This window comes from Panthera leo, chromosome C2 (assembly GCF_018350215.1).
Source record: "Panthera leo isolate Ple1 chromosome C2, P.leo_Ple1_pat1.1, whole genome shotgun sequence".
Taxonomy (NCBI): domain Eukaryota; kingdom Metazoa; phylum Chordata; class Mammalia; order Carnivora; family Felidae; genus Panthera; species Panthera leo.
In genome coordinates this window covers 157,141,974-157,161,042 of record NC_056687.1, presented here as the reverse complement: position 1 = coordinate 157,161,042, position 19,069 = coordinate 157,141,974, and the positions used below count along the sequence as shown (strand labels likewise).

Genomic DNA, 19,069 nt, shown 5'->3' with positions numbered 1-19,069 from the left:
TGTTGGAGTTCAACAAACCCCCTGTGGCTATTGCATTCCTCCGCTTGTCCTTTCGAGCTCCCTGGCTAGTCTCTTGTTTGCCCCCGCTGCTACCCATTGCCTCAGGCAGACCAGTGTTTAAAAATTCACCTCACATACTCAGGGAGAAGCCCTCAGCACTGGAAGAGACTCAGTGAAGTTGAATAAAGACAAGCCTTTTGAGCGGAATCTTGTAGGTTACCACTAACCAGGCCAGATCATGACTTCCCTCTGGGAATGAGGCTTTCTTTCCCAGATCTCCAGCCCCAGTCTGCTGCTCCCTTCCCGTCCTGGTGGTGCATGCTGGGTTTTTTCAAGGTTGCTGCAGAACTGGGGAGCAGGAGATGAGATGAGAATAAGTTAAAATGCCAGAAGATTGAGCTGTTTTTCATGACTCTGTGCCACCAGAATTGCTGCAAGCCTTTGGTTGACTTCCAGAGCACTTGAAAAATTGGTCCTGACACGTTTTGCCCTTTTGTTGTTGGTGTTGATTTTATGGAGGCGCAAACTTCTGGAGGTCATCGCTACGTTCATTGGCATCACCACCATCCGTTTTCTGATGGAGGGTCAGGGACTGAGGTTCTGGGGAGCCCATGATGGGAGGGGGCAGTCATGTAAGATTTCTAATAGTGATGTCGGATCATTTCTTTTTACTTGGTTAAAAGCAAACATCTTTAGCTTTGCTGTTGTTTGTTATGTAATAATTCAGTGATTTGGCACAATGGAATGAGGAGCTAAATCATTTTTTTCGTTCTTTCGGGGACTTAAATACAAAATTGCTTTTGAATTTATGTAAATTCTGTTGTTGACAAGAAGAAATTGGGAGGAATTCTAAGATTGTTTTTTGGTTGGAGGCTGGTGCCTTGGATGGTATTGCAAAGTGTTGCTGTAATTATATAATATTAAAACAATTCCTGTTTTTTTCTTGTGGTTTACATTTTCAGGGCACCTTTGATGATTACTTGGAGTTATTTCTTCAGTTCGGTTATGTGAGCCTTTTCTCCTGCGTCTACCCATTAGCAGCTGCCTTTGCTGTGTTAAATAACTTCACTGAAGTTAATTCGGATGCCTTAAAAATGTGCAGGGTCTTGAAACGTCCATTCTCAGAACCTTCAGCCAATATTGGTGTCTGGCAGGTAATTATTTGAGAAAACATGATTCCTTTGGGGGAAAAAATAGCAGAATGGGCCATTATGATTAAAAACAAAGGTGCTATGCTAAGGAGAAATTTGAGAAATTTAGTTTATTTTTTATTTTTATTTTATTTATTGCCACAGACTGCGTTGTGTCACTTCAAAGAGGCATTTACTTTTTCTGGGCTTTGCTTTCCTTGTTTTGAACATTGGGGATGGGGTGGGGGAGGTAAATTATAATTTCTGTGACCCCTTTCAGATGTAAACATTCTGATAGTTTTCTAGGAAAGTAGCCAGGTGGGACTTCACTCACCGAGGGATGGTGAGGCCCTCCCCACTTCTGAGTGGGTTGCAGATCACGTCGGGAGTCTGGACTTCACCCCTACCCACAATAATGAGGTTCCTTTTCCAGTTTCTGCTGGGGTGGTTTCAGATAAAGCCTAATGGAGAGTCAGGCCTTCTGCCACCACCCAGCACAGCAGAGACCACGTGGGAACATGGCAACACACACGGGGCACTTGCATTCATCCTAGCAGAAGAGGTATCAGTGGGAAGGTCTAGTGGGAGACCAGAGTTCTGGCCCCAGTCCAGCAATAGGAAGGACCCCACCCTCCACACTGGGCGTCAGTGGTATCCAAATGGGTGACCTAACGAGGTGTTGTCCCTGCTTTGCCTGCTAGAGTGGTGTAAGAGGAACCAACTGAAACAAAAGCTTTAAATAAATTATCGAATCTAACACCTAAAATGTCCAGGTTTCTATTTAAACAGTCATCATACCGGGAACCGGGATGAACCAAAAAGAAAAAAGGGGCAGTCAGTAGATGCCACCATCAGGGCGACAGATATTAGAAATATCGGACAGATTTTAAAGCAGCCTTGATCAAATGAGTATACCTCACACAGACAGAAAAATAGAATATCTTAGCAAAGAAAGAGAAGATATAAAAGAGAGGCAAATAGATATTTTAGAAGTGGAAAATGCAACTAAAATAAAAAGCTTAGTGGATGAGCGCAGTAGCAGAATGGAAGAAATAGAGGAAAGATCAGAAACTGGAAAATAGAGAATAGAAATGATTCAATCTGAACAGCAGAGAAAAAATAGACTGACAAAGTAAATATAACCTCAGAGACCTGTGGGACTGTAACAAAACATCTAACATTCCTGTTATCAGAGTCCCAGAAGGAGCGGGGAAAGGAAGGATTAAAAAACGCCTGAAGTAATAAGTCCAAGACTTTTTGATTTGGCAAGAGACCCGGAACTACAGACTCAAGAAATTGAGTGAATCCCAAACAGGATAAGCCCCCCAAAGTTCATGTCCAACAACACATCGTAATTAAACATGTGAAAACTAAAGACAAAAACTTGAAAGCACCAAGAGAGAAATGACATGTTGTCTATAGAGGAACACAATTAGAATGATAGCCAATTTCTCATCAGAAATAACGGAGGCTGGAAGAAAGCAGCATAGTATTTTTCAAGTGCTGAAAGAAAAGTAGTGTCAATACCGAATCCTGTATTCAGAGAGAATATCCTTCAAGAATGAAGGGCAGGGGGCGCCTGGGTGGCTCAGTTGGTTAAGCATCGGACTCTTGATTTCAGTTCAGGTCGTGACCTCATGGTTCGCGTCAGGCTCTGCTCTGACAGCGCGGAGCCTGCTTTGGATTCTCTGTCTCCCTTTTTCTCCACCCCGCCCCCTGCTTGCTCTCTCTCTCTCTCTCTTTCTCTCTCTCTCTCTTTCTCAAAAATGACTAAATAAATAAACTAAAAAAAAAAAAAAAAGAATGAAGGGGAAATCAAGACACTCTCAGATGAAAGAAAACTAAGAATTTGTTGCCAGAAAATCTATGCTAAAAGAATAGCCACTTTATTGATTGATTGATTTTTAAATGTTTATTTATTTTGAGAGAGAGTGAGCAGGGGAGGGGCAGAGAGAGAGGGAGAGAGACAATCCCAAGCAGGCTCCACACTGTCAGCGCAGAGCCCAATGCAGAGCTTAATCTCATGAACCATGAGATCACGACCTGAGCCGAAATCAAGAATCAGGTGCTTCAGTGACTGAGCCATATAGATACCCCTTAAAAGAATAGTTAAAAAAATTTTTCTAAACTTGAGGAAATGATAAAAGAAGGGACCTGGGACTGTCAGGAAGAAAAACCATGGAAAGCAAAAATACGAATAAACATAATTAGACTTTCCTTCTCTCTCTCTCTCTCTCTCTCTCTCTCTCTCTCTCTTTAATGTTTATTTATCCTTGAGACAGAGCATGAACAGGGGAGGGGCAGAGAGAGAGAGGGAGACACAGAATCTGAAACAGGCTCCAGGGGAGGGGCAGAGAGAGAGGGAGATGCATATTTCTGAAACAGGCTCCAGGCTCTGAGCTGTCAGCACAGAGCCCGATGCGGGGCTCGAACCCACGAACTGTGGGATCATGACCTGAGCCAAAGTCGGAGGCTTAACCGACTGAGCCACCCAGGCACCCCAGACTTTCCTTCTCTTAAGTCTTTGAAGTTACGTTTGACAATTGGAACAAAAATTGCAACACTATCTAATGATTCTAAATATATGCAGGGAAAATATTAAGATATTTTACGGAATGGTAAAGGGAGATGAGGTTTCTGTACATCCTTCAGACTGATAAATGGTGACACAAGTAGACTGAACATATGTAGGTGGTCCCCAACTTACAACGGTTCAGATTATGATTTTTTGGCTTTACAGTGGCGTGAAAGCGATATGTATTCAGTAGAAACCATACCTCAAATTTTGAATTTGGATCTTTTCCCAAGCCAGCGGCATGCAGTATGATCCTCTCTCGATGTTGGACAGCAAACCACGGCTCCCAGTTAGCCACACAATCACGAGGGTAAACAACTGATACACTTAGAACAATTCCATACCCACACAACCATTCTGTTTTTCCCTTTCAGTACAGTGTTCAACAAATGACAGGAAATACTCAATACTTTAGTATAAAATAAGCTTTGTGTGAGATGATTTTGCCCAGCTGTAGGCTAATCTGAGGGTTCTTAGCACATTTAAGGTGAGCTATAGGTTCAGCTCTAATTCAGTAGATTAGGTGTAGTAGATACATTTTTGTCTTACAATATTTGTAACTTACCCTTATGGAACACAATTCCTAAGTCAAGGAAGATCTCTCTCTCTCTCTCTCTCTCTCTCTCACTCACTCACTCTCACACACACACACACACACACACACACACACACACACACACACACAGTAATATATGTAATAAATTGCCAAGAAGACATAGCAGGCTTAGTGTGTGTACACTGAACAATGATGGTCTAAAATACGTGAACCAGAAATTTATAGAACTGGAAGGAGAAATCGACAAATCCACAAGTACAGCTGGAGACTTCAACATGCATTTCTCAACAGTTGGTAGAACAAGAGCTAGGAAGTCAGCAAGGATATAGAAGGGCTCACCAATACCACCACCGTCAGGTAACAGAATCAAATCCATATTACAGAGCACTCTGCTCAGCACTTGTAGAATACACATTCAAGTGCTTACAGAGCATTCGTCCTCGGGCAGAACACAAACTTTAAACATTTTGAAGAATTGAAATCATGTATAGTATGTTCTCTGACTCTACTGGAATCCAACCAGAAATCAGCAGGAGAAAGATAACAGGAAAGTCTCCAAACACTCGAAAACTAAATGCATGGTTTTCTTGAGAAAGAAAGAGAAAGAGAAGGGCATGAGTGAGGGAGGGGCAGTGGGAGAGGAAGAGAGAGAGAATCTTAAGCATGCTCCATGCCTCGGCTGACATGGGGCTTGATCTCACCACGGTGAGATCATAACTTGAGCTGAAATCAAGAGTCAGTTGTTTAGCCAACGGAGCCGCCGAAGCACCCCCAAATGCACGTTCCTTAAATAACGATGGGCCAAAGAGAAAGTTTCGAGTAAATTCAAAAGACATTGAACTGAATGAAAATGAAAGTACAACGTATCAAACAGCTAAAGCAGTGCTGACAGGGAAATTTGTAGCACTGAATGCATATACTAGAGAAGAGGAGAATATCTCAAACAGTAATCTAAATGCCTACTCGGGAAACTAGAAACAAAGCACAAAAGAAACCCAGAAGAAACAGAAAGAAAATAATAAAGATAAGAGTACAGATGGATGAAATGAAAAACAAAAATAATAGAGAAGATTACTGAAAAGAGTTGGTTCTTTGGGAAGATCAATATAGTTGACAAGATAACCAATATAAAAAGAAAACAGCAGGTACCACTACAGACCCTTAAAGTACCGAAAGTATTGAAGGGAATATTATGAGCAACTCTACACATACAAATTTGACAGTTTGGATCATTTCCTCCAAAAATACAAACTACCACAACTCACCCAATACGAAATAGATAATTTGAGTAGCTCTGTAATTATAAGGAAATTAAATTTGTAATTATAAATTTCCAAAAAAGAAATACATTGGCCCGAATGATTTCACCAGCAATTTCTAAGAATGAACCCCAATTTTACACAATTTCTTCCAGAAAACAGAGGAGGAGGGAATATTTCCTAATTCATTTTATGAAGGCTAGTATCAGTGTGGTGGAAAACCAGAGTGCGAGACAGGAGAACAACAAACGAACATCCCTTGTGAGTAAATGGACAAAACACCTTAATAAACTATTAGCAGACTGAGTTCAGCAATCTGTAAAAAGAAGTGTGTACCATGACAAGTGGGATTTAGTCCAGGGATGCCAGCCTGGTTTAATATTAGAAAATTAATCTGTATAACGTGCCATTTAATAGTTTGAAAAACTGCATAGTTGTATCAACCAATACATATCAAGCATTTGAGAGTGCAACATTCCTTTTTGAGAACTCTCACAAAAATAGAAATGGGGGTGTTTCTTCAACTTGATAAGGGACATCTATTTTTTAAAAAAATCTAAAGCTAACATCATACTTATTGGTGAAAGATTGAATGCTTTCCTTCTAAAATTAGGAACAAGGCAAAGGTGTTCACTCTTGCTACCTTTATCGGACATGGTACTAGAAGTTCTAAGTAGCCTGATAAGGCCAATGATATCTCTGGTTTACCCACTAGCTGACCTCAGGTGCGTGAGCAAATCCAGTCAAAGTCAGCTGAGACCAGAAGAATTGCCGAGACGAGCATATCCTAACTTGTCCACCCACAGAATCATGAGCTAAATAAATGGCTGTTTGAAGCCAGAGTTTGGGGTGGTTGGTTATGTAGTAATAGCTGACTGATAAAGGAAGTCTCAGTATTCAATACATATCAATTCTCCTTTCGTTTACAAATTGACCTACAGATTAATTTATAAATGGAGCACTACGCCAGCCCAAGGTTTTCTTTTAAGCCGGTAAGTGTATTGTCACATTCACAGGGAGAAATGAATGAAATAGAAGAACAAGAAAGCTATGAAGAAGAATAGGGACACTTACCATGTATTAAAACTTGTTACATAACTTCCGTTATTAACGTGGTGTGGTCCTGGTGCATCAGTAGACAGTCAGACCAGTTAAACAGAAGAGTAAGTCCAGAAATGGATTATGTGGTCTATGTGAAGTCTCAGTTCAGTGGGGGAAATAATTGTCCACTAATGGCATTGAGATAACCAGGTCTCCAGATAGGGGGGAAAGTTTGCTCTTCTAACGTTAAAAGAAGACTAGGCACGACACAGAATGGGAGAAAAAATACACAATACGTATGTCTGCCAGAGTACTTGTATTCAGGTTAGGAAACTCTTACAATTCAGTAAGACATTTCAGCCTTTATTTATTTATTTTTTTTTTTTTTAAATTTTTTTTAACGTTTTATTTATTTTTGAGACAGAGAGAGACAGAGCATGAACAGGGGAGGGTCAGAGAGAGGGAGACACAGAATCTGAAACAGGATCCAGGCTCTGAGCTGTCAGCACAGAGCCCGACGCGGGGCTCGAACTCACGGACCGTGAGATCATGACCTGAGCCAAAGTCGGCCGCTTAACCGACTGAGCCACCCAGGCGCCCCAAGACATTTCAGCCTTTAGAAACAAGGACCATGATTTGAAGAAGTACTTCACCAAAAAACATATGTGAATGGCCAGTGAGCTCATGAAAAGATTTATAATTAGTTACCAGGAAAATGCAAATGAAAACCAGAAGATAGCACTACATACCCAGTTTAAAATGAAGATTCATGGTGTGAAACGTTGGCCATGATGCGTAGTAACTGCAACTGTCCTACTTTTCTGGCGAGGATGCGTCATGGTGCAGTCACTTTGCAGAATGAGATGGAAGTTTGTTAGAAAGTTCAACGTACACCTACCATACCCTCAGCATATCGGCTCCTAAATATCCAGGAGAAATGAGAGAACGTGAACACTTCAGGAGGCACGCATGTGTCTATAGTAACTTCATTCAGAGTAGTCCAAAACTGGAAACAACCCAGTGTTCCATCAGTAGGTAAATAAATAAAAAATGATGGTATATTCATAAAATGGAATACTACTCCACAATAAAAATGGAAACGACTAGATATAGATATAGAAATGATATGGATCAATCTCAAAATCATACTGGGTGAAAGGATGGGGAAGAGTATACACTATGTCATTCCAGCTATGGCATCCTGGAGCAGTGACAAAACTGCAGTGACAAAGAGCAGGTCACTGTTTGCTTTGGGCCGGTGTGAAGAGAAGGATGGATTGCAGTGGGTCATGAGCAGTCTTTTGGGGGAAGTAGAATTATTCTGCATCTCGTTTGTGGTGGTGTTTTCACAGGTATATACGTCAATCAAAACTTAAGTGTATACCTTCAATGAATACAGCTTATTGCACATAAATTATAACTCAGTATAGCTGTATTTGAAAAAATCATGTTGCATTATAGACGTATTAAAAATGCAGGAAGCCAGGCACTCTTAGATACTGCTGATAGGAGGATGAACTGGTCAGTCTCATGGAGTGCAGCTTGACGTGATTTATCAAAATTATGAACGCGTGGTACCTTTGACTCAGTTCCACTTTCAGGAATTTATCCTAATTCCACTCTTGTTAAATGATGTATTTACACGGTAACTAAATGGAACGATGATTGTCATAGCAACTAATGCCCACCAATAAGGAAATGGTTAAATAAATTCCGATACATCTCTGCAATAAAGTATTTAAACAGTTGTGACAAAGAATGAGAGAGTTCTTTGAGTACTGACATAGAATATTCTCCAAGACAATTTTAAGTGACAAAAGCAAGGGACCGGACAGTATGCATTGGGCTGAAAGAGGGGAAGAAAGGGCATATATATTCAAATTTCTTTATAAAGTTTGCATATAAAGCATCTGGAAAGGTAAAAAAAAAAAAATTCATAATGGTGATCCTTTTGTAGGGAGCACAGGAGCTCGCGGGTAGGTAAGGGGTACATGAGGGCAAGGAGACTCTTCACTGTAACTTCAAGTTTTCAATTCTGAGCTATGTGAAGATAAAAAATGAATAAATAAAAAGATTTAAGTTACTTAAAGAGAAGATAAAGTCTTGAGTAGGTTTGTTGTAAAGAAAACTCCGGAAAAAATAATCAAGTTAGACAAAGATTGCTAAAAAAAGATAGCGGAAATTCTCCATGAGACCAGATATTTATTCAGTTGGGATCCAATCATGTTTTGTTTTGCTTCTTTTAAAATTTTAGTTTCTAACAGTAATTGTATTTTTTAGAATTCGTGGGACTTTTATCTGATTCTTGTTTTAAACGAAAGTACAGTTGGCACACAACGTTACACGTGTTTGGGGTGTGCAGCACAGTGATTGGACAAGTCTATATGCTCTGCTGTGCTCGCCACAAGCAGAGTACCCTCGTGGGTCACCAGGCGTTGCCGTCACAACACCTTGACCGTAATCCCTGTGGGCTGCAGCATTCCTCCCCGCGACTTGCTCGTTCTGTAATGGAAGCCTCTATGTCCCTTCCCAGTGGTTAGGTTACTCGGCAGGGATCAAGTGTTGTGCATTAAAAGGAAGAGCGAGCGGGCAGTGGTCACAACATTTCCGCAGTCGGTACTCTGTAGTGGGCTCTGGGAGACTCCTCCACGGGGCCTGGGGTCAGTCTGTTCAGTAGCTCGGCGGGGCACGTGTGTTTTTCCGAAGTCTCCTGGGCGAATGCCACTCGAAAAGGATCACGATAGCTGGTGCCTCTGGTGTAGCCGAACCAGCTGTGGTCTGTAATGTGGCAGAGTAAGACAGTCACAAAAAAATTCCGTTTGAAATCATACTAACAGTTTTTGAATGTGAAACGTTTTTTCTGGTGGCCCCACCTTAGATTCCCTTTAGGTACAAGTAGGGTAACTTGAACAGCACACTCCTCTCGGATGTATTCCAAATTCTCAGGCCCCTGCCCACCTCCAGCTGGGAAGGTAGAACATAGTGCTTTGGATATTCCAGCCAAAAATATTGAAAATGCCTTGTAACGGCATGATTTTCTTAAGCCGAAGAAAATCACAGCATTATAGAGAAAAAGTTTTAAATGTACTTGGGATATTTGGAACAAGGGAAAGGCTTTTTCTTTGATTTTATATGATACAAAAAAAGGCTGAGGAAGTATGGAAGAGGTCATTGTGGTTTTTAATTTCACATTCTTTTTTCCTTTTAGTTGGCTTTTGAAACAATGAGTGTTATATCTGTGGTCACTAACTGTGCTCTAATTGGAATGTCACCACAAGTGAATGCCCTCTTTCCAGAGTCAAAATTGGACCTCGTTTTGATCGTGGTAGCCGTGGAGGTAAGTGAAACTTTCAACGTATTTTAAATAGTCTCCACACCAGATGCCTCCGTTTAAGCAGAGATGACCTACAGACAGCAGCGGTATCCCTGTCTGTCCGTGACTGGCAGTTTAACGACACACATTTCCTAGTAAGAAGGCGAGGTAGTTCAGGTGACGGACAGACGCATTTCTGGTTGCTGCCCAGCTCGGAGAGACCGAGCCGTGGTGGGCTCGGGAAAGTGACTCTTCCCGTCCATTGCTGGGTAGAGAACTTCCGTATGAAATAGAATTCTGTAGATTTGACGTTTTTTTAGCCCCTTCTAGGGATCTGTCATTTCTACGTTCTTCCGCAAATGGATCCTAAGAAACGCTTTTTGATAATGACTTAAATCTCGTTAGCAACAGGTGTGGAATTCATCGTGAAACTCTAAAACACCCAGATGTGATATGTATCAGGAAGGCGCATAACCGTGCGTACGAAGTTCAAGGAGGCTGGCTGGCCGTACTTTTTAGGTTTTCATTTTGTTTACGGTGGTTCCGAATATGGATTACTGTAACATCTTGAAAATTCAGCACTGACCAGTTGCAAATGGACGCATTCGCAGGAATTTTTATTGCTAGTGCTTATTGTGACCTTTCATTTTTAGATACTTTAAAAATAGAGCAGTTGTGAACATTGAATCCAGCAGAATTTAGCGGGACTATAAGGCAGTGGTTCGTATACCTAAGGCCTCAGGACTGAGGGCCAGCTAGCAGTCGGAGTGTGAACTTGTGCTGAAGAACTAGATTCTGCTTCGCGGTGTTTATCTTTCTGTGTATTTAATAGGAATCTGTGTTCGTGGTGGATGTTCTATGCAGAATATGCGTTTTGGAGAATGATTTTAGACAGCAGTGAGTAGGAGGGAAAGGGGACAGCTCCAGCACATAAAAGTAGGTCTGCTTTGAATTTTGAGAGTTGAATAGGATTTTGGAGAGCTATTTGCAAGGCTGGTTTCTCACCGGTGTTAGTGAGAGATCAAGACAGAGGCGTCTTAGACGGCCAGCTGCCCAGGCTCATAGCGTACCTTCCATTTAGGATATGGCCTTAAGTTTGTGGGTCTGGGATCTTGTCTTTGCCAGTACATGCAGAGTTAATTAGGCTTTTGGGACTGACTGATGCTTAAAACTAATGAGACTCACAAAGGACTGACCAGAATGCCAGGCAGTTAACTTACCAGAAGGAGATACTTTTCCAATGACTGTAACAGTTGGTGTTAACGTTACAGTGGAATTGGTTTAGTAGATTTCTTGGTAAATTGGGAACCAGAACAAGAGGAGTACGAAAGTCTTGAGAGACACGGAAGGACCTGAAAACCGTCCCCTCCCCCAAATCGAGCAGAGCTCTGCCGTGGGCCACATCTGGGGGTTCCGTTGCCAGCTTCTGAGCGATGCGGGACGTGTTCACTGCCCACTTCTTGATTTTGCCTTTGCTTTCTCCAGATTTCTGGCTGGTCCAGGGTTCTGTGTATCCCCAATGCTACTTCTTTCTTCTTTTGTATTTGCTGATGTCTTAACATCAGATATTTGGGGCCTGGTTCTTCTCACTTAATTGGGGAGATATCCTGGCCTACAGGAGCATTCTGCAGGTGGCACCCAGGAATTTGCTGGCCTGCGTGGGGTGGGCCGCAGTATTTCTGTGGTGTTTGGCTAGAGCGTCTAAAAGTTCTCTGTCTTGCTGGGCCGCCCCTGTGCCGGCCCTTTGGCTGGAGAGCAGGCTTGTCTTGGGACTTTTTTTTTTGTCTGTGCCCGTTGGCATTTGTGCTTGCCCCTTCCTCAGCACTCAGTCTAGGACGTATGAGGTAGAGAGGAATACCTGGGGTCCTCAGGGTACTGGGGTCTATGCTGAGTCGGCCTTCTTTCTACCTTTCAGAGTTTCCGTGTGTTTATTTTGTATGTAATGTCCATGGTCTTTGGTTGTTCTTAGCAGGAGGAGGAGTGAAAACTACTTCTGTTCCATTCTTCCAGAAGCAGAAGTCCTCACTCTGTTAATCTTTTTTTTTTTTTTTTTTTCTTTCCTCTTTTGCTTAGGACCAAAGTCCTTTCTTTGGGCCTGGCTAGCACACTTTTATTCCTTATGTCTCAGCTTAGATGTCGCTGGTCTCCCAGGCTTTTCTGATCCTTCCATCTCTGCTGGATCTCTTCTCTTAGCCCATCTTGAAGCTCCATGGCCCTCCCTCCTGGTGATTATCCCGTTTATATGCCTTGCGCTTCCTGATAGGTGTGTTTATGTAATGTCTGTCTCTCGAGTGCACTGTTGGTTTCTTAAGACCAGGGACGGTGTCTACTTTTCTATCTAGTAGATAAGAGTACTAACTTGAACAGTGATGGTAGGTATACAGTTCAGTGTTGTGAATGTGGAATTAATAAATTAAGCTATTAAAAAAGAAAATGGGCATTTCTTTCTTTCTTTCTTTTTTTTTTTTAATTTCAAAACACAGAATGGGGGTGCCTGGGTAGTTCAGCTGGTGAAGCATCCCACTTCTGCTCAGGTCACGATCTCACAGTTTGTGAGTTCAAGCCCTGCGTCGGGTTCTGTGCTGACAGCTCAGAGCCTGGAGCCTGCTTCGGATTCTGTGTCTCCCTGTCTCTGTGCCCCTCCCCTGCTCATGTTCTGTCTCTCTCAAAAATAAATAAACTGAAAAAAAAAAAAATAAATCAAAAGAAAAAGAAAAAATGGGTATTATTCTTTTCTGATAAACATATTCGGTATTAATTATATGACTATATTTGTTTATAGCGTTTTCTGAGTTCTACTTACAGAACACAAAGTGGCAAGTGCTCATTTTTTTATTCCTTAATTATACACAGTCAGTATTGAGAGCTACTATGTATATGCTACTGAATCTGGTGCGAAGGAAAGACAAAGCTGGCTTTTTATTTTTGTCCTCAAGAGCTCTGCTTCTTAATGTAGCTGAGAAGATGTGCACATTTTACACATACGCGCACGCACACGCACGTGTCCACATACGGACACTATAGCTTAGTGCATCTACCAGAGACGCAACTAGGCAGAATAAATGATATGTCAGGTGACTGGCCTGTGGTGACGTGGAGGAGAAGATCATCACGACTGTCATCCAAAGACAGGGGACCCCTTGTGGTCTTCTCTTCTTCTTTGGTGAGTTCTGAGAAGGCTTGGATGTGAGTTAATCCCGATTTCCTCCATGCTAGCGTAGACTTCCCACTCTGAATTCTAGCCCGGGTGGAATCTGCACCTAGGATGTAAGTTGGGGATGCCTGGCAACCTGAGGGGTGGAAGGCAAAAGCTCAGCCACGGGCTGTCTCAGCCACCGACTTTCGAGTCCGTCATGACACGGGAGAAACGTGTTTTTCAGCTTAAAATTCTTCCCTGTAGGCCAGAATGCCAGCAGTGTCGGGCTATTTCATTACCAGCTAGACTTATACCTCTAAACAAGAAGTATTTCCTTTGGTTACCAAGATTAAATCCTTATAATAGTGATTATTTTGGTGTGTTCTGTTTGTTTGTTTTTTTAATGAGCCAACTCATAGAGATGTTACCAATGTTTGTTAATACAGAGATCATTACTAATATTGAGATCACCCAGAGTTAAGTCAAAGGGTGAAGGAGTGTAAGGAGGTTGTAACTACATGTATATACCGCTTTCTCATTTTTGGTTTTTATTGTGGTGAAGTAAACATCGGAAATTTATCATTTTAACCTCTTCAGAAATTTAATTGTGGTAAAAAAAAAACCCCACATAATATGAAATGTACCCTTTTAACCACTTTTGATTGTACGGTTCAAGGCATTAACTGAAACTCTGTATCTGTTAAACACGAAGTGCCCATTCTCCCCTCTCCAGCCCCTGGTAACCACCATTCTCCCTTCTGTTCTTGTGAATGTGATTACTCTAGGAATCTCACATAACAGAATCATCCAATATCTGTCCTCTTGTGTCATAAGGTCTTCAGGGTTCATGTGTGTTACAGGATATGTTAAAATTTCCTTCCTTTTCAAGACTGCATGATACTCCCGTGTATGTATATACCACGTCTTATTTATCCGTTCGTCAGCCGATGGCCACGTGGGTGGCTTCCGCATTTTGGCTGTTGTGAATAATATTGCTGTGAACGTGGATGTACCAATATCTCTTTGAGTCCCTGTTTCACTTCTTTAGAGTCCATAGCCAGAAACAGAATTTCTGGATTACGTGGTAATTCTGTTTAATTTTTTCAAGAAACACAATACCATTTTCCACAGCAGCTGTACCGTTTTTACATTCCCGCCAGCAAGGCACAAGCATTTGTTCAATTTCTCCACCTCTTTGCCAACATTTGTTATTTTCTGTTGTTTGTTTGTTTAATAATAGTCATCCTAATGGGTATGAGGTAATACCTCATTATAGTTTTGATTTCCCTGACAAGCGGCGATGTTGAACATCTTTTCATGTGCTTTTGGCCACTTGAATATCATCTGTTCAGTTTCCTCACCCGTTCTTTTTTTTAGTTGCCTTTCGCTTATCTGTTGACTTGTAGGAGTTCTTTATACGTGCTGGGTATCGATCTCTTGTTAGAGACGTGACTCGAGAATGTTTTTTCCACTTCTGTGGGCTACCTTTGTACTCTGTTGGCACTACCCTCTTAGTGCATAGAAGCCCAGGTTTTCCGCTTGTTTCTTTTGTTGCCTGTGCCTTTGGTGTCATAGCCAAGAAATCGTTGCCAAGTCTAATGTCATGAAGCTTTTGCCGTGCCTTTTCTTAGGAGTTTTATAGTGTTGGGTCCTAAGTTTAGGTCTCTGATCCATTTTGAGTTAAGTTTTTCTACAGTGTAAGGTAAGGGTCCAACTTCGTTCTTTTGCCTGAGGACATCCAGTTTTCCCAGCACCCCGTTGAAAAGACTGTCTTTTCCCCAGTGAATGGTGTTGCCATCCTCACTGGAAATCACTTGACCATAAACGTGAGGTTTATTTCTGGCCTCTTAATTAATTTCCATTGGTCTATATGTCTGGTTTTTTTTTAACCGCTTTATTGATGTGTGATTGACATACAAAAAGCTGTATGTGTTTAATATATCTAACTTGGTGAATTTGGTGAGAAGTATCTTTCTATCTTTATGCCAGTACCACATTGCTTTTGGCACTATAGCCTTGTAGTAGGTTTTCAAGTCAGCAAGTGTGAGACTCCCAACTTTGTTCTTTTTCAAGGCTGTAAAAGATTGTTTTGGCTATTTGAGTGTGTGCTTGCTTTAATGTGCTTGTAGTAACTGTAGCTATTTACTGATTTTTTGGAAACTATTGATCAAAAGTTGAGTTATATTGGCACAGATTGGTATTAAAATAAGTCTTCCCTTTGTACCAAAGTAGTATATTTGAGGATTTGCTGTTTTTATTTTATTGACTTTCTACTTATTGAGAGGACCCCAGCTTTGTTTTCTAAATTGAAAATTTTGTGTGTCAGGACAAAATCTAGCTCAGATAAAGTGTTAGAAATAACCCAAAAATTAGTAAGTTAGCTAGTTTTATTCTAGTGTTGCTGAGACCTGAGCTGAATGCCATCTGGTCTTGTAATGAATCCAAAAAGTAGAAAGTTTAATATAAATTAGAAAGTATACGTTTTTGGTTTATTACCATGTAAGTCTGCAAAATCCTACTGAAATTACAATTCAGAATGTTATAGAGAGTTCATTAAAACCATCCGTGGATCAGATTAGCAATGTTTCTAAGATATTTCCTTTGATCTGTAGATAGGTTTTCAAATAAGGAAGTAAAATTTTAATATTATACTTACTTACCTGTTTTCTCCTGAAATCTAGATAGTGTCAGTTTTAATTACTGAATTTAAAACAGTGTTTTGCTAGTAGCACATTAAATTAATAGCATGCTGTACTTAACATATATTCATTCATGGCCCCTAAAAGAATAGAAATTTCACTAATTCGAAACCTAGTAAATAAGCCATATGTGTATTTAAATTTTTGTGTAAATTATTAACATCTTGATGGAAATAGCAGTTTAAGGTATTTTATCTTAAAGCTATTTTCTCCAAATTAAGTAATATCTAAAATATATTTATGGGGTGCCTGGGTGGCTCAGTTGGTTAAAGTGTCTGACTTCGGCTCAGGTCATGATCTTACGGTCTGTGGGGGTTCGAGCCCCACCTCGGGCTTTGTGCTGACAACTCAGAGCCTGGAGCCTGGTTCGGATTCTGTGTCTCTCTCTCTCTCTCTTCCTCCTCCCAGCTTACGCTCTCTCTGTCTCTGTCTCTCTCTCTCTCTCTCTCTCAATAGTGAATAAATAAACTTAAAAAAATTACAAAATGTATTCATGTCAAAAGAAAAAAAGAATTTGTTAAAACAAAGGAGACTTAGAAAATTTAACAGTTTTATAAAGTTGGAGTTGAGAGTTAGTATTGTCACAGTTTAAATTGTAGATGAATTTGATTGTTTCAGTAGTAACGCCAGGGAACTTTAATTTTTATTTAAATTTTTTATTCAGGTTTTTGGTTTTTTTTTTTTTTTTTTTTTTTAAGCTTGACATAGTAGAGCATAAAATTCAATAAAAGGCAAAAATGATCATTATGCTTGGTAACACAGGGTCATATGTCACAACTTTTGTGTATTTACTGCCATCTAGCGTTTCCTTTAAAAACTAAGGACACTTGAACACTATTTTATTTGTAAAATGTTACAGACATTTGTTACAGGCTGATCAAGAGAATAGCCTACCAATGTATGAAACCATGTGAAAATTCCATTTTTTAGGTTAAAAATATCCAAAAACTGGTGGTGTTAGAGTCCAACCCATAAGATTAAATCAATGTCCAAATAATATATTTTAAAAATAAGCATTATCCTCACTTTTGAGGCAAAGTTAATTTCTTTATTTGATGTAATTCCAAGCAAAGGATCACTGCTTTAAGTGAGGGATTACACTTGGGGCAGCTGGCTGGCTCGCTCAGTCAGTAGAGCACACAACGCCTAATCTCACGGTCGTGAGTTTGAGCCCCACGTTGGGCATGGAACCTACTAAGCAGAAACCAGGGAAAAACAATGAGAAATTACACAAAGGTCTCTAATTCCTAAGGAAATAGAAAGGACTTGAATTCTGTAAACAGCCTATGTTCGGTAATCTCCCATTTTAGCATTAAATGCATTCACAGTCCTCTATTCGTTCTGAACTTGGCAAGATGCACCAGTTACACATTCTGAATGCTAACAATTCACCTACTAAACGCTGTTTTTTTCCTAAGGTGAAAGTGAGTTGACTCTTCACCCTAGAAGTTGCACTACATTTCTAATGTTTAGGTCCTGGTGCCCAGCAAGCCAGTTTCCACCATGCATTTTAATCTGTAGTTAAAAAAAAATATCGCTTCATTGCACTTTCTTAAATTAAAAAAAGAAAAAAGAAGTTATGTGATTTTTTTTTTTTTTTTTGGAGCTGCTTAGAAACAGAACTGATTCTCGTCAGCTTGTAATGACCAAGGATGTCTTCTGGGAATGGACAGAGGCCTTTGGGTTCTTTTATGCCCTAACTCGCAGAGTTTATTTTTCTATTTAAAAAAAAAAAAAATGGTTTCAGACTTCAAGAAAAGCTGCAAGCGTAATACAGATAATCTTTATGTTTATTTTTTATTTACAGGATTCGCTCATTTGGAACATTTTTCCACGTGAGTGCTCGCTCTCTCTCGGTTCATTTATGTTTAGTCTCTATGTAGGAATACATGTGGGTGCTTCCAGGTACGGAGATTCTGTCCCTCTCCTGCCCCGTCGTGTATCATGGCCCTGGGCCAGTCACCTCCTCTCGTGAGACCATTTCCTTGACCGCCGATTGAAACTAGTACAGCTTCTCTTCCAGGGACACCATGAGGAGTAACACATGTGTGACAAGTGTCTGCATTGTGCAGATGCTTGATAAATGCAGGTCTCGCTGCCCCTCTTCCAGACGAGCAATAGACACGCTGTGCATGTGAAGTTCCCCCTCTGCACTTGGCAGAGGCACAGGGGTGAGAGCTGTGGTTCTAACTGGCTCCGCAGCGGCAGAGTGAAGCTGTCATTGTCTCTACTGTCGTTGTGGTCATTACTTGCTCAGCGGGCAGTGTGGCCGCGTGGAAGTCGCTTGGGTGTCAGAGCCTGGAGGCAGCCGCGTTAGGACCTCGGCTCTTCCTCTTCCTCCCTGTGTGCCTTAGTTTGCTCAGGTGTAAAAGTGAGGGATGCCAGCTCTGACCCGAAGGAGGAAGCGAAAAAGTGGTTAGCAGTGAACATCGACACCGTTGTTAGGGGTGCATACCTTAGCAGCTAGCCCTTGTGCCTCCCTCAGCTCGGAGCTTCCTTGCCCTCGGCTGTGTTCCCCAGGATAACTCGAATTGGTTTCTCGATCAGATGTTAGTCAGCCTCTCTTACGTTTCCCTCCTGTGACGTGACTCCATTCTTTTCCTCTTCCTGCTCCCGCTCCCACTTCTCAGTCCGGCCCCCCTTCGCACCCATTATCGCACCAGGTCTTCCTGATTCTGACTTCTGAACATCCGTCCAGTCTCCCTTTCCCGTGACCGGTGGCGTGGCCTGAGTTCAGGCTTTCACCATTTCTCGTCTGGACTTTTTTTTAAAACAACTTCGTGGATGTCATTCACACACCATCCAGTTCCCTCGTTTCAACCTCACATCCCCCCGTTCTCACCTACCCTTTCACGGCAGATCGTCGCCGGCCTCCTCGCTTTATGCCCTCATCTGCCCCATGCTCTCTCCTTCTGGAGTGGTTGTTCCAAGACACGGTACTGATCCTATGTCTCGTCTACAGCAGCCCTTAACTCAAATCTCCGTGGCTTACAAAGGAGCAGTGCCTTGGTTGAATCTCAGAGTCTTTTCCAGGGTCCTTTCCCCTTCACCCCCCCCACCCCCCGCTGTCCCAGTTCACACTTGGGGCACCCCAGAGCCTTTCCTGGGAATGAATAAATGGCATTAGCATTTCCTAAAACCAGAGGACAGTGATGTGTCTCTTCCACCAGACCGAGTTTCCTGGGAGCATTGGCAAGAGTAGGCATGCGGTGCACATTCAGTCGCTGAGCAATGTCCACTGAATTGCCCTTACTCTTTGTTTTCAAGTGATTAAGCAGTTGCTCATTAAATGTTTGATAATGAATGAATGTAGTCATGTATAGTTGTTTTTTCAATGAGTATAGGGTTAGTGGGAACTGT

At 41.4% G+C, this 19,069-nt stretch overlaps 1 protein-coding gene across 7 annotated transcripts in view; it reads left to right on the top strand.

Moving 5' to 3' along the window:
- ANO10 (anoctamin 10) overlaps window positions 1-19,069 on the top strand; it is a 264,223-nt gene that overhangs the window by 105,239 nt on the left and 139,915 nt on the right. For 6 of the 7 annotated variants that reach the window (XM_042903443.1, XM_042903444.1, XM_042903442.1 and 3 more), the window contains 2 exons: window positions 963-1,154; window positions 9,770-9,898. In XM_042903443.1, the coding sequence (XP_042759377.1) occupies window positions 963-1,154; window positions 9,770-9,898 (321 nt within the window). Of the gene's footprint in view, window positions 1-962; window positions 1,155-5,675; window positions 5,782-9,769; window positions 9,899-19,069 lie in introns of those variants that run through there. The other variant, XR_006193113.1, reaches the window with a different exon arrangement.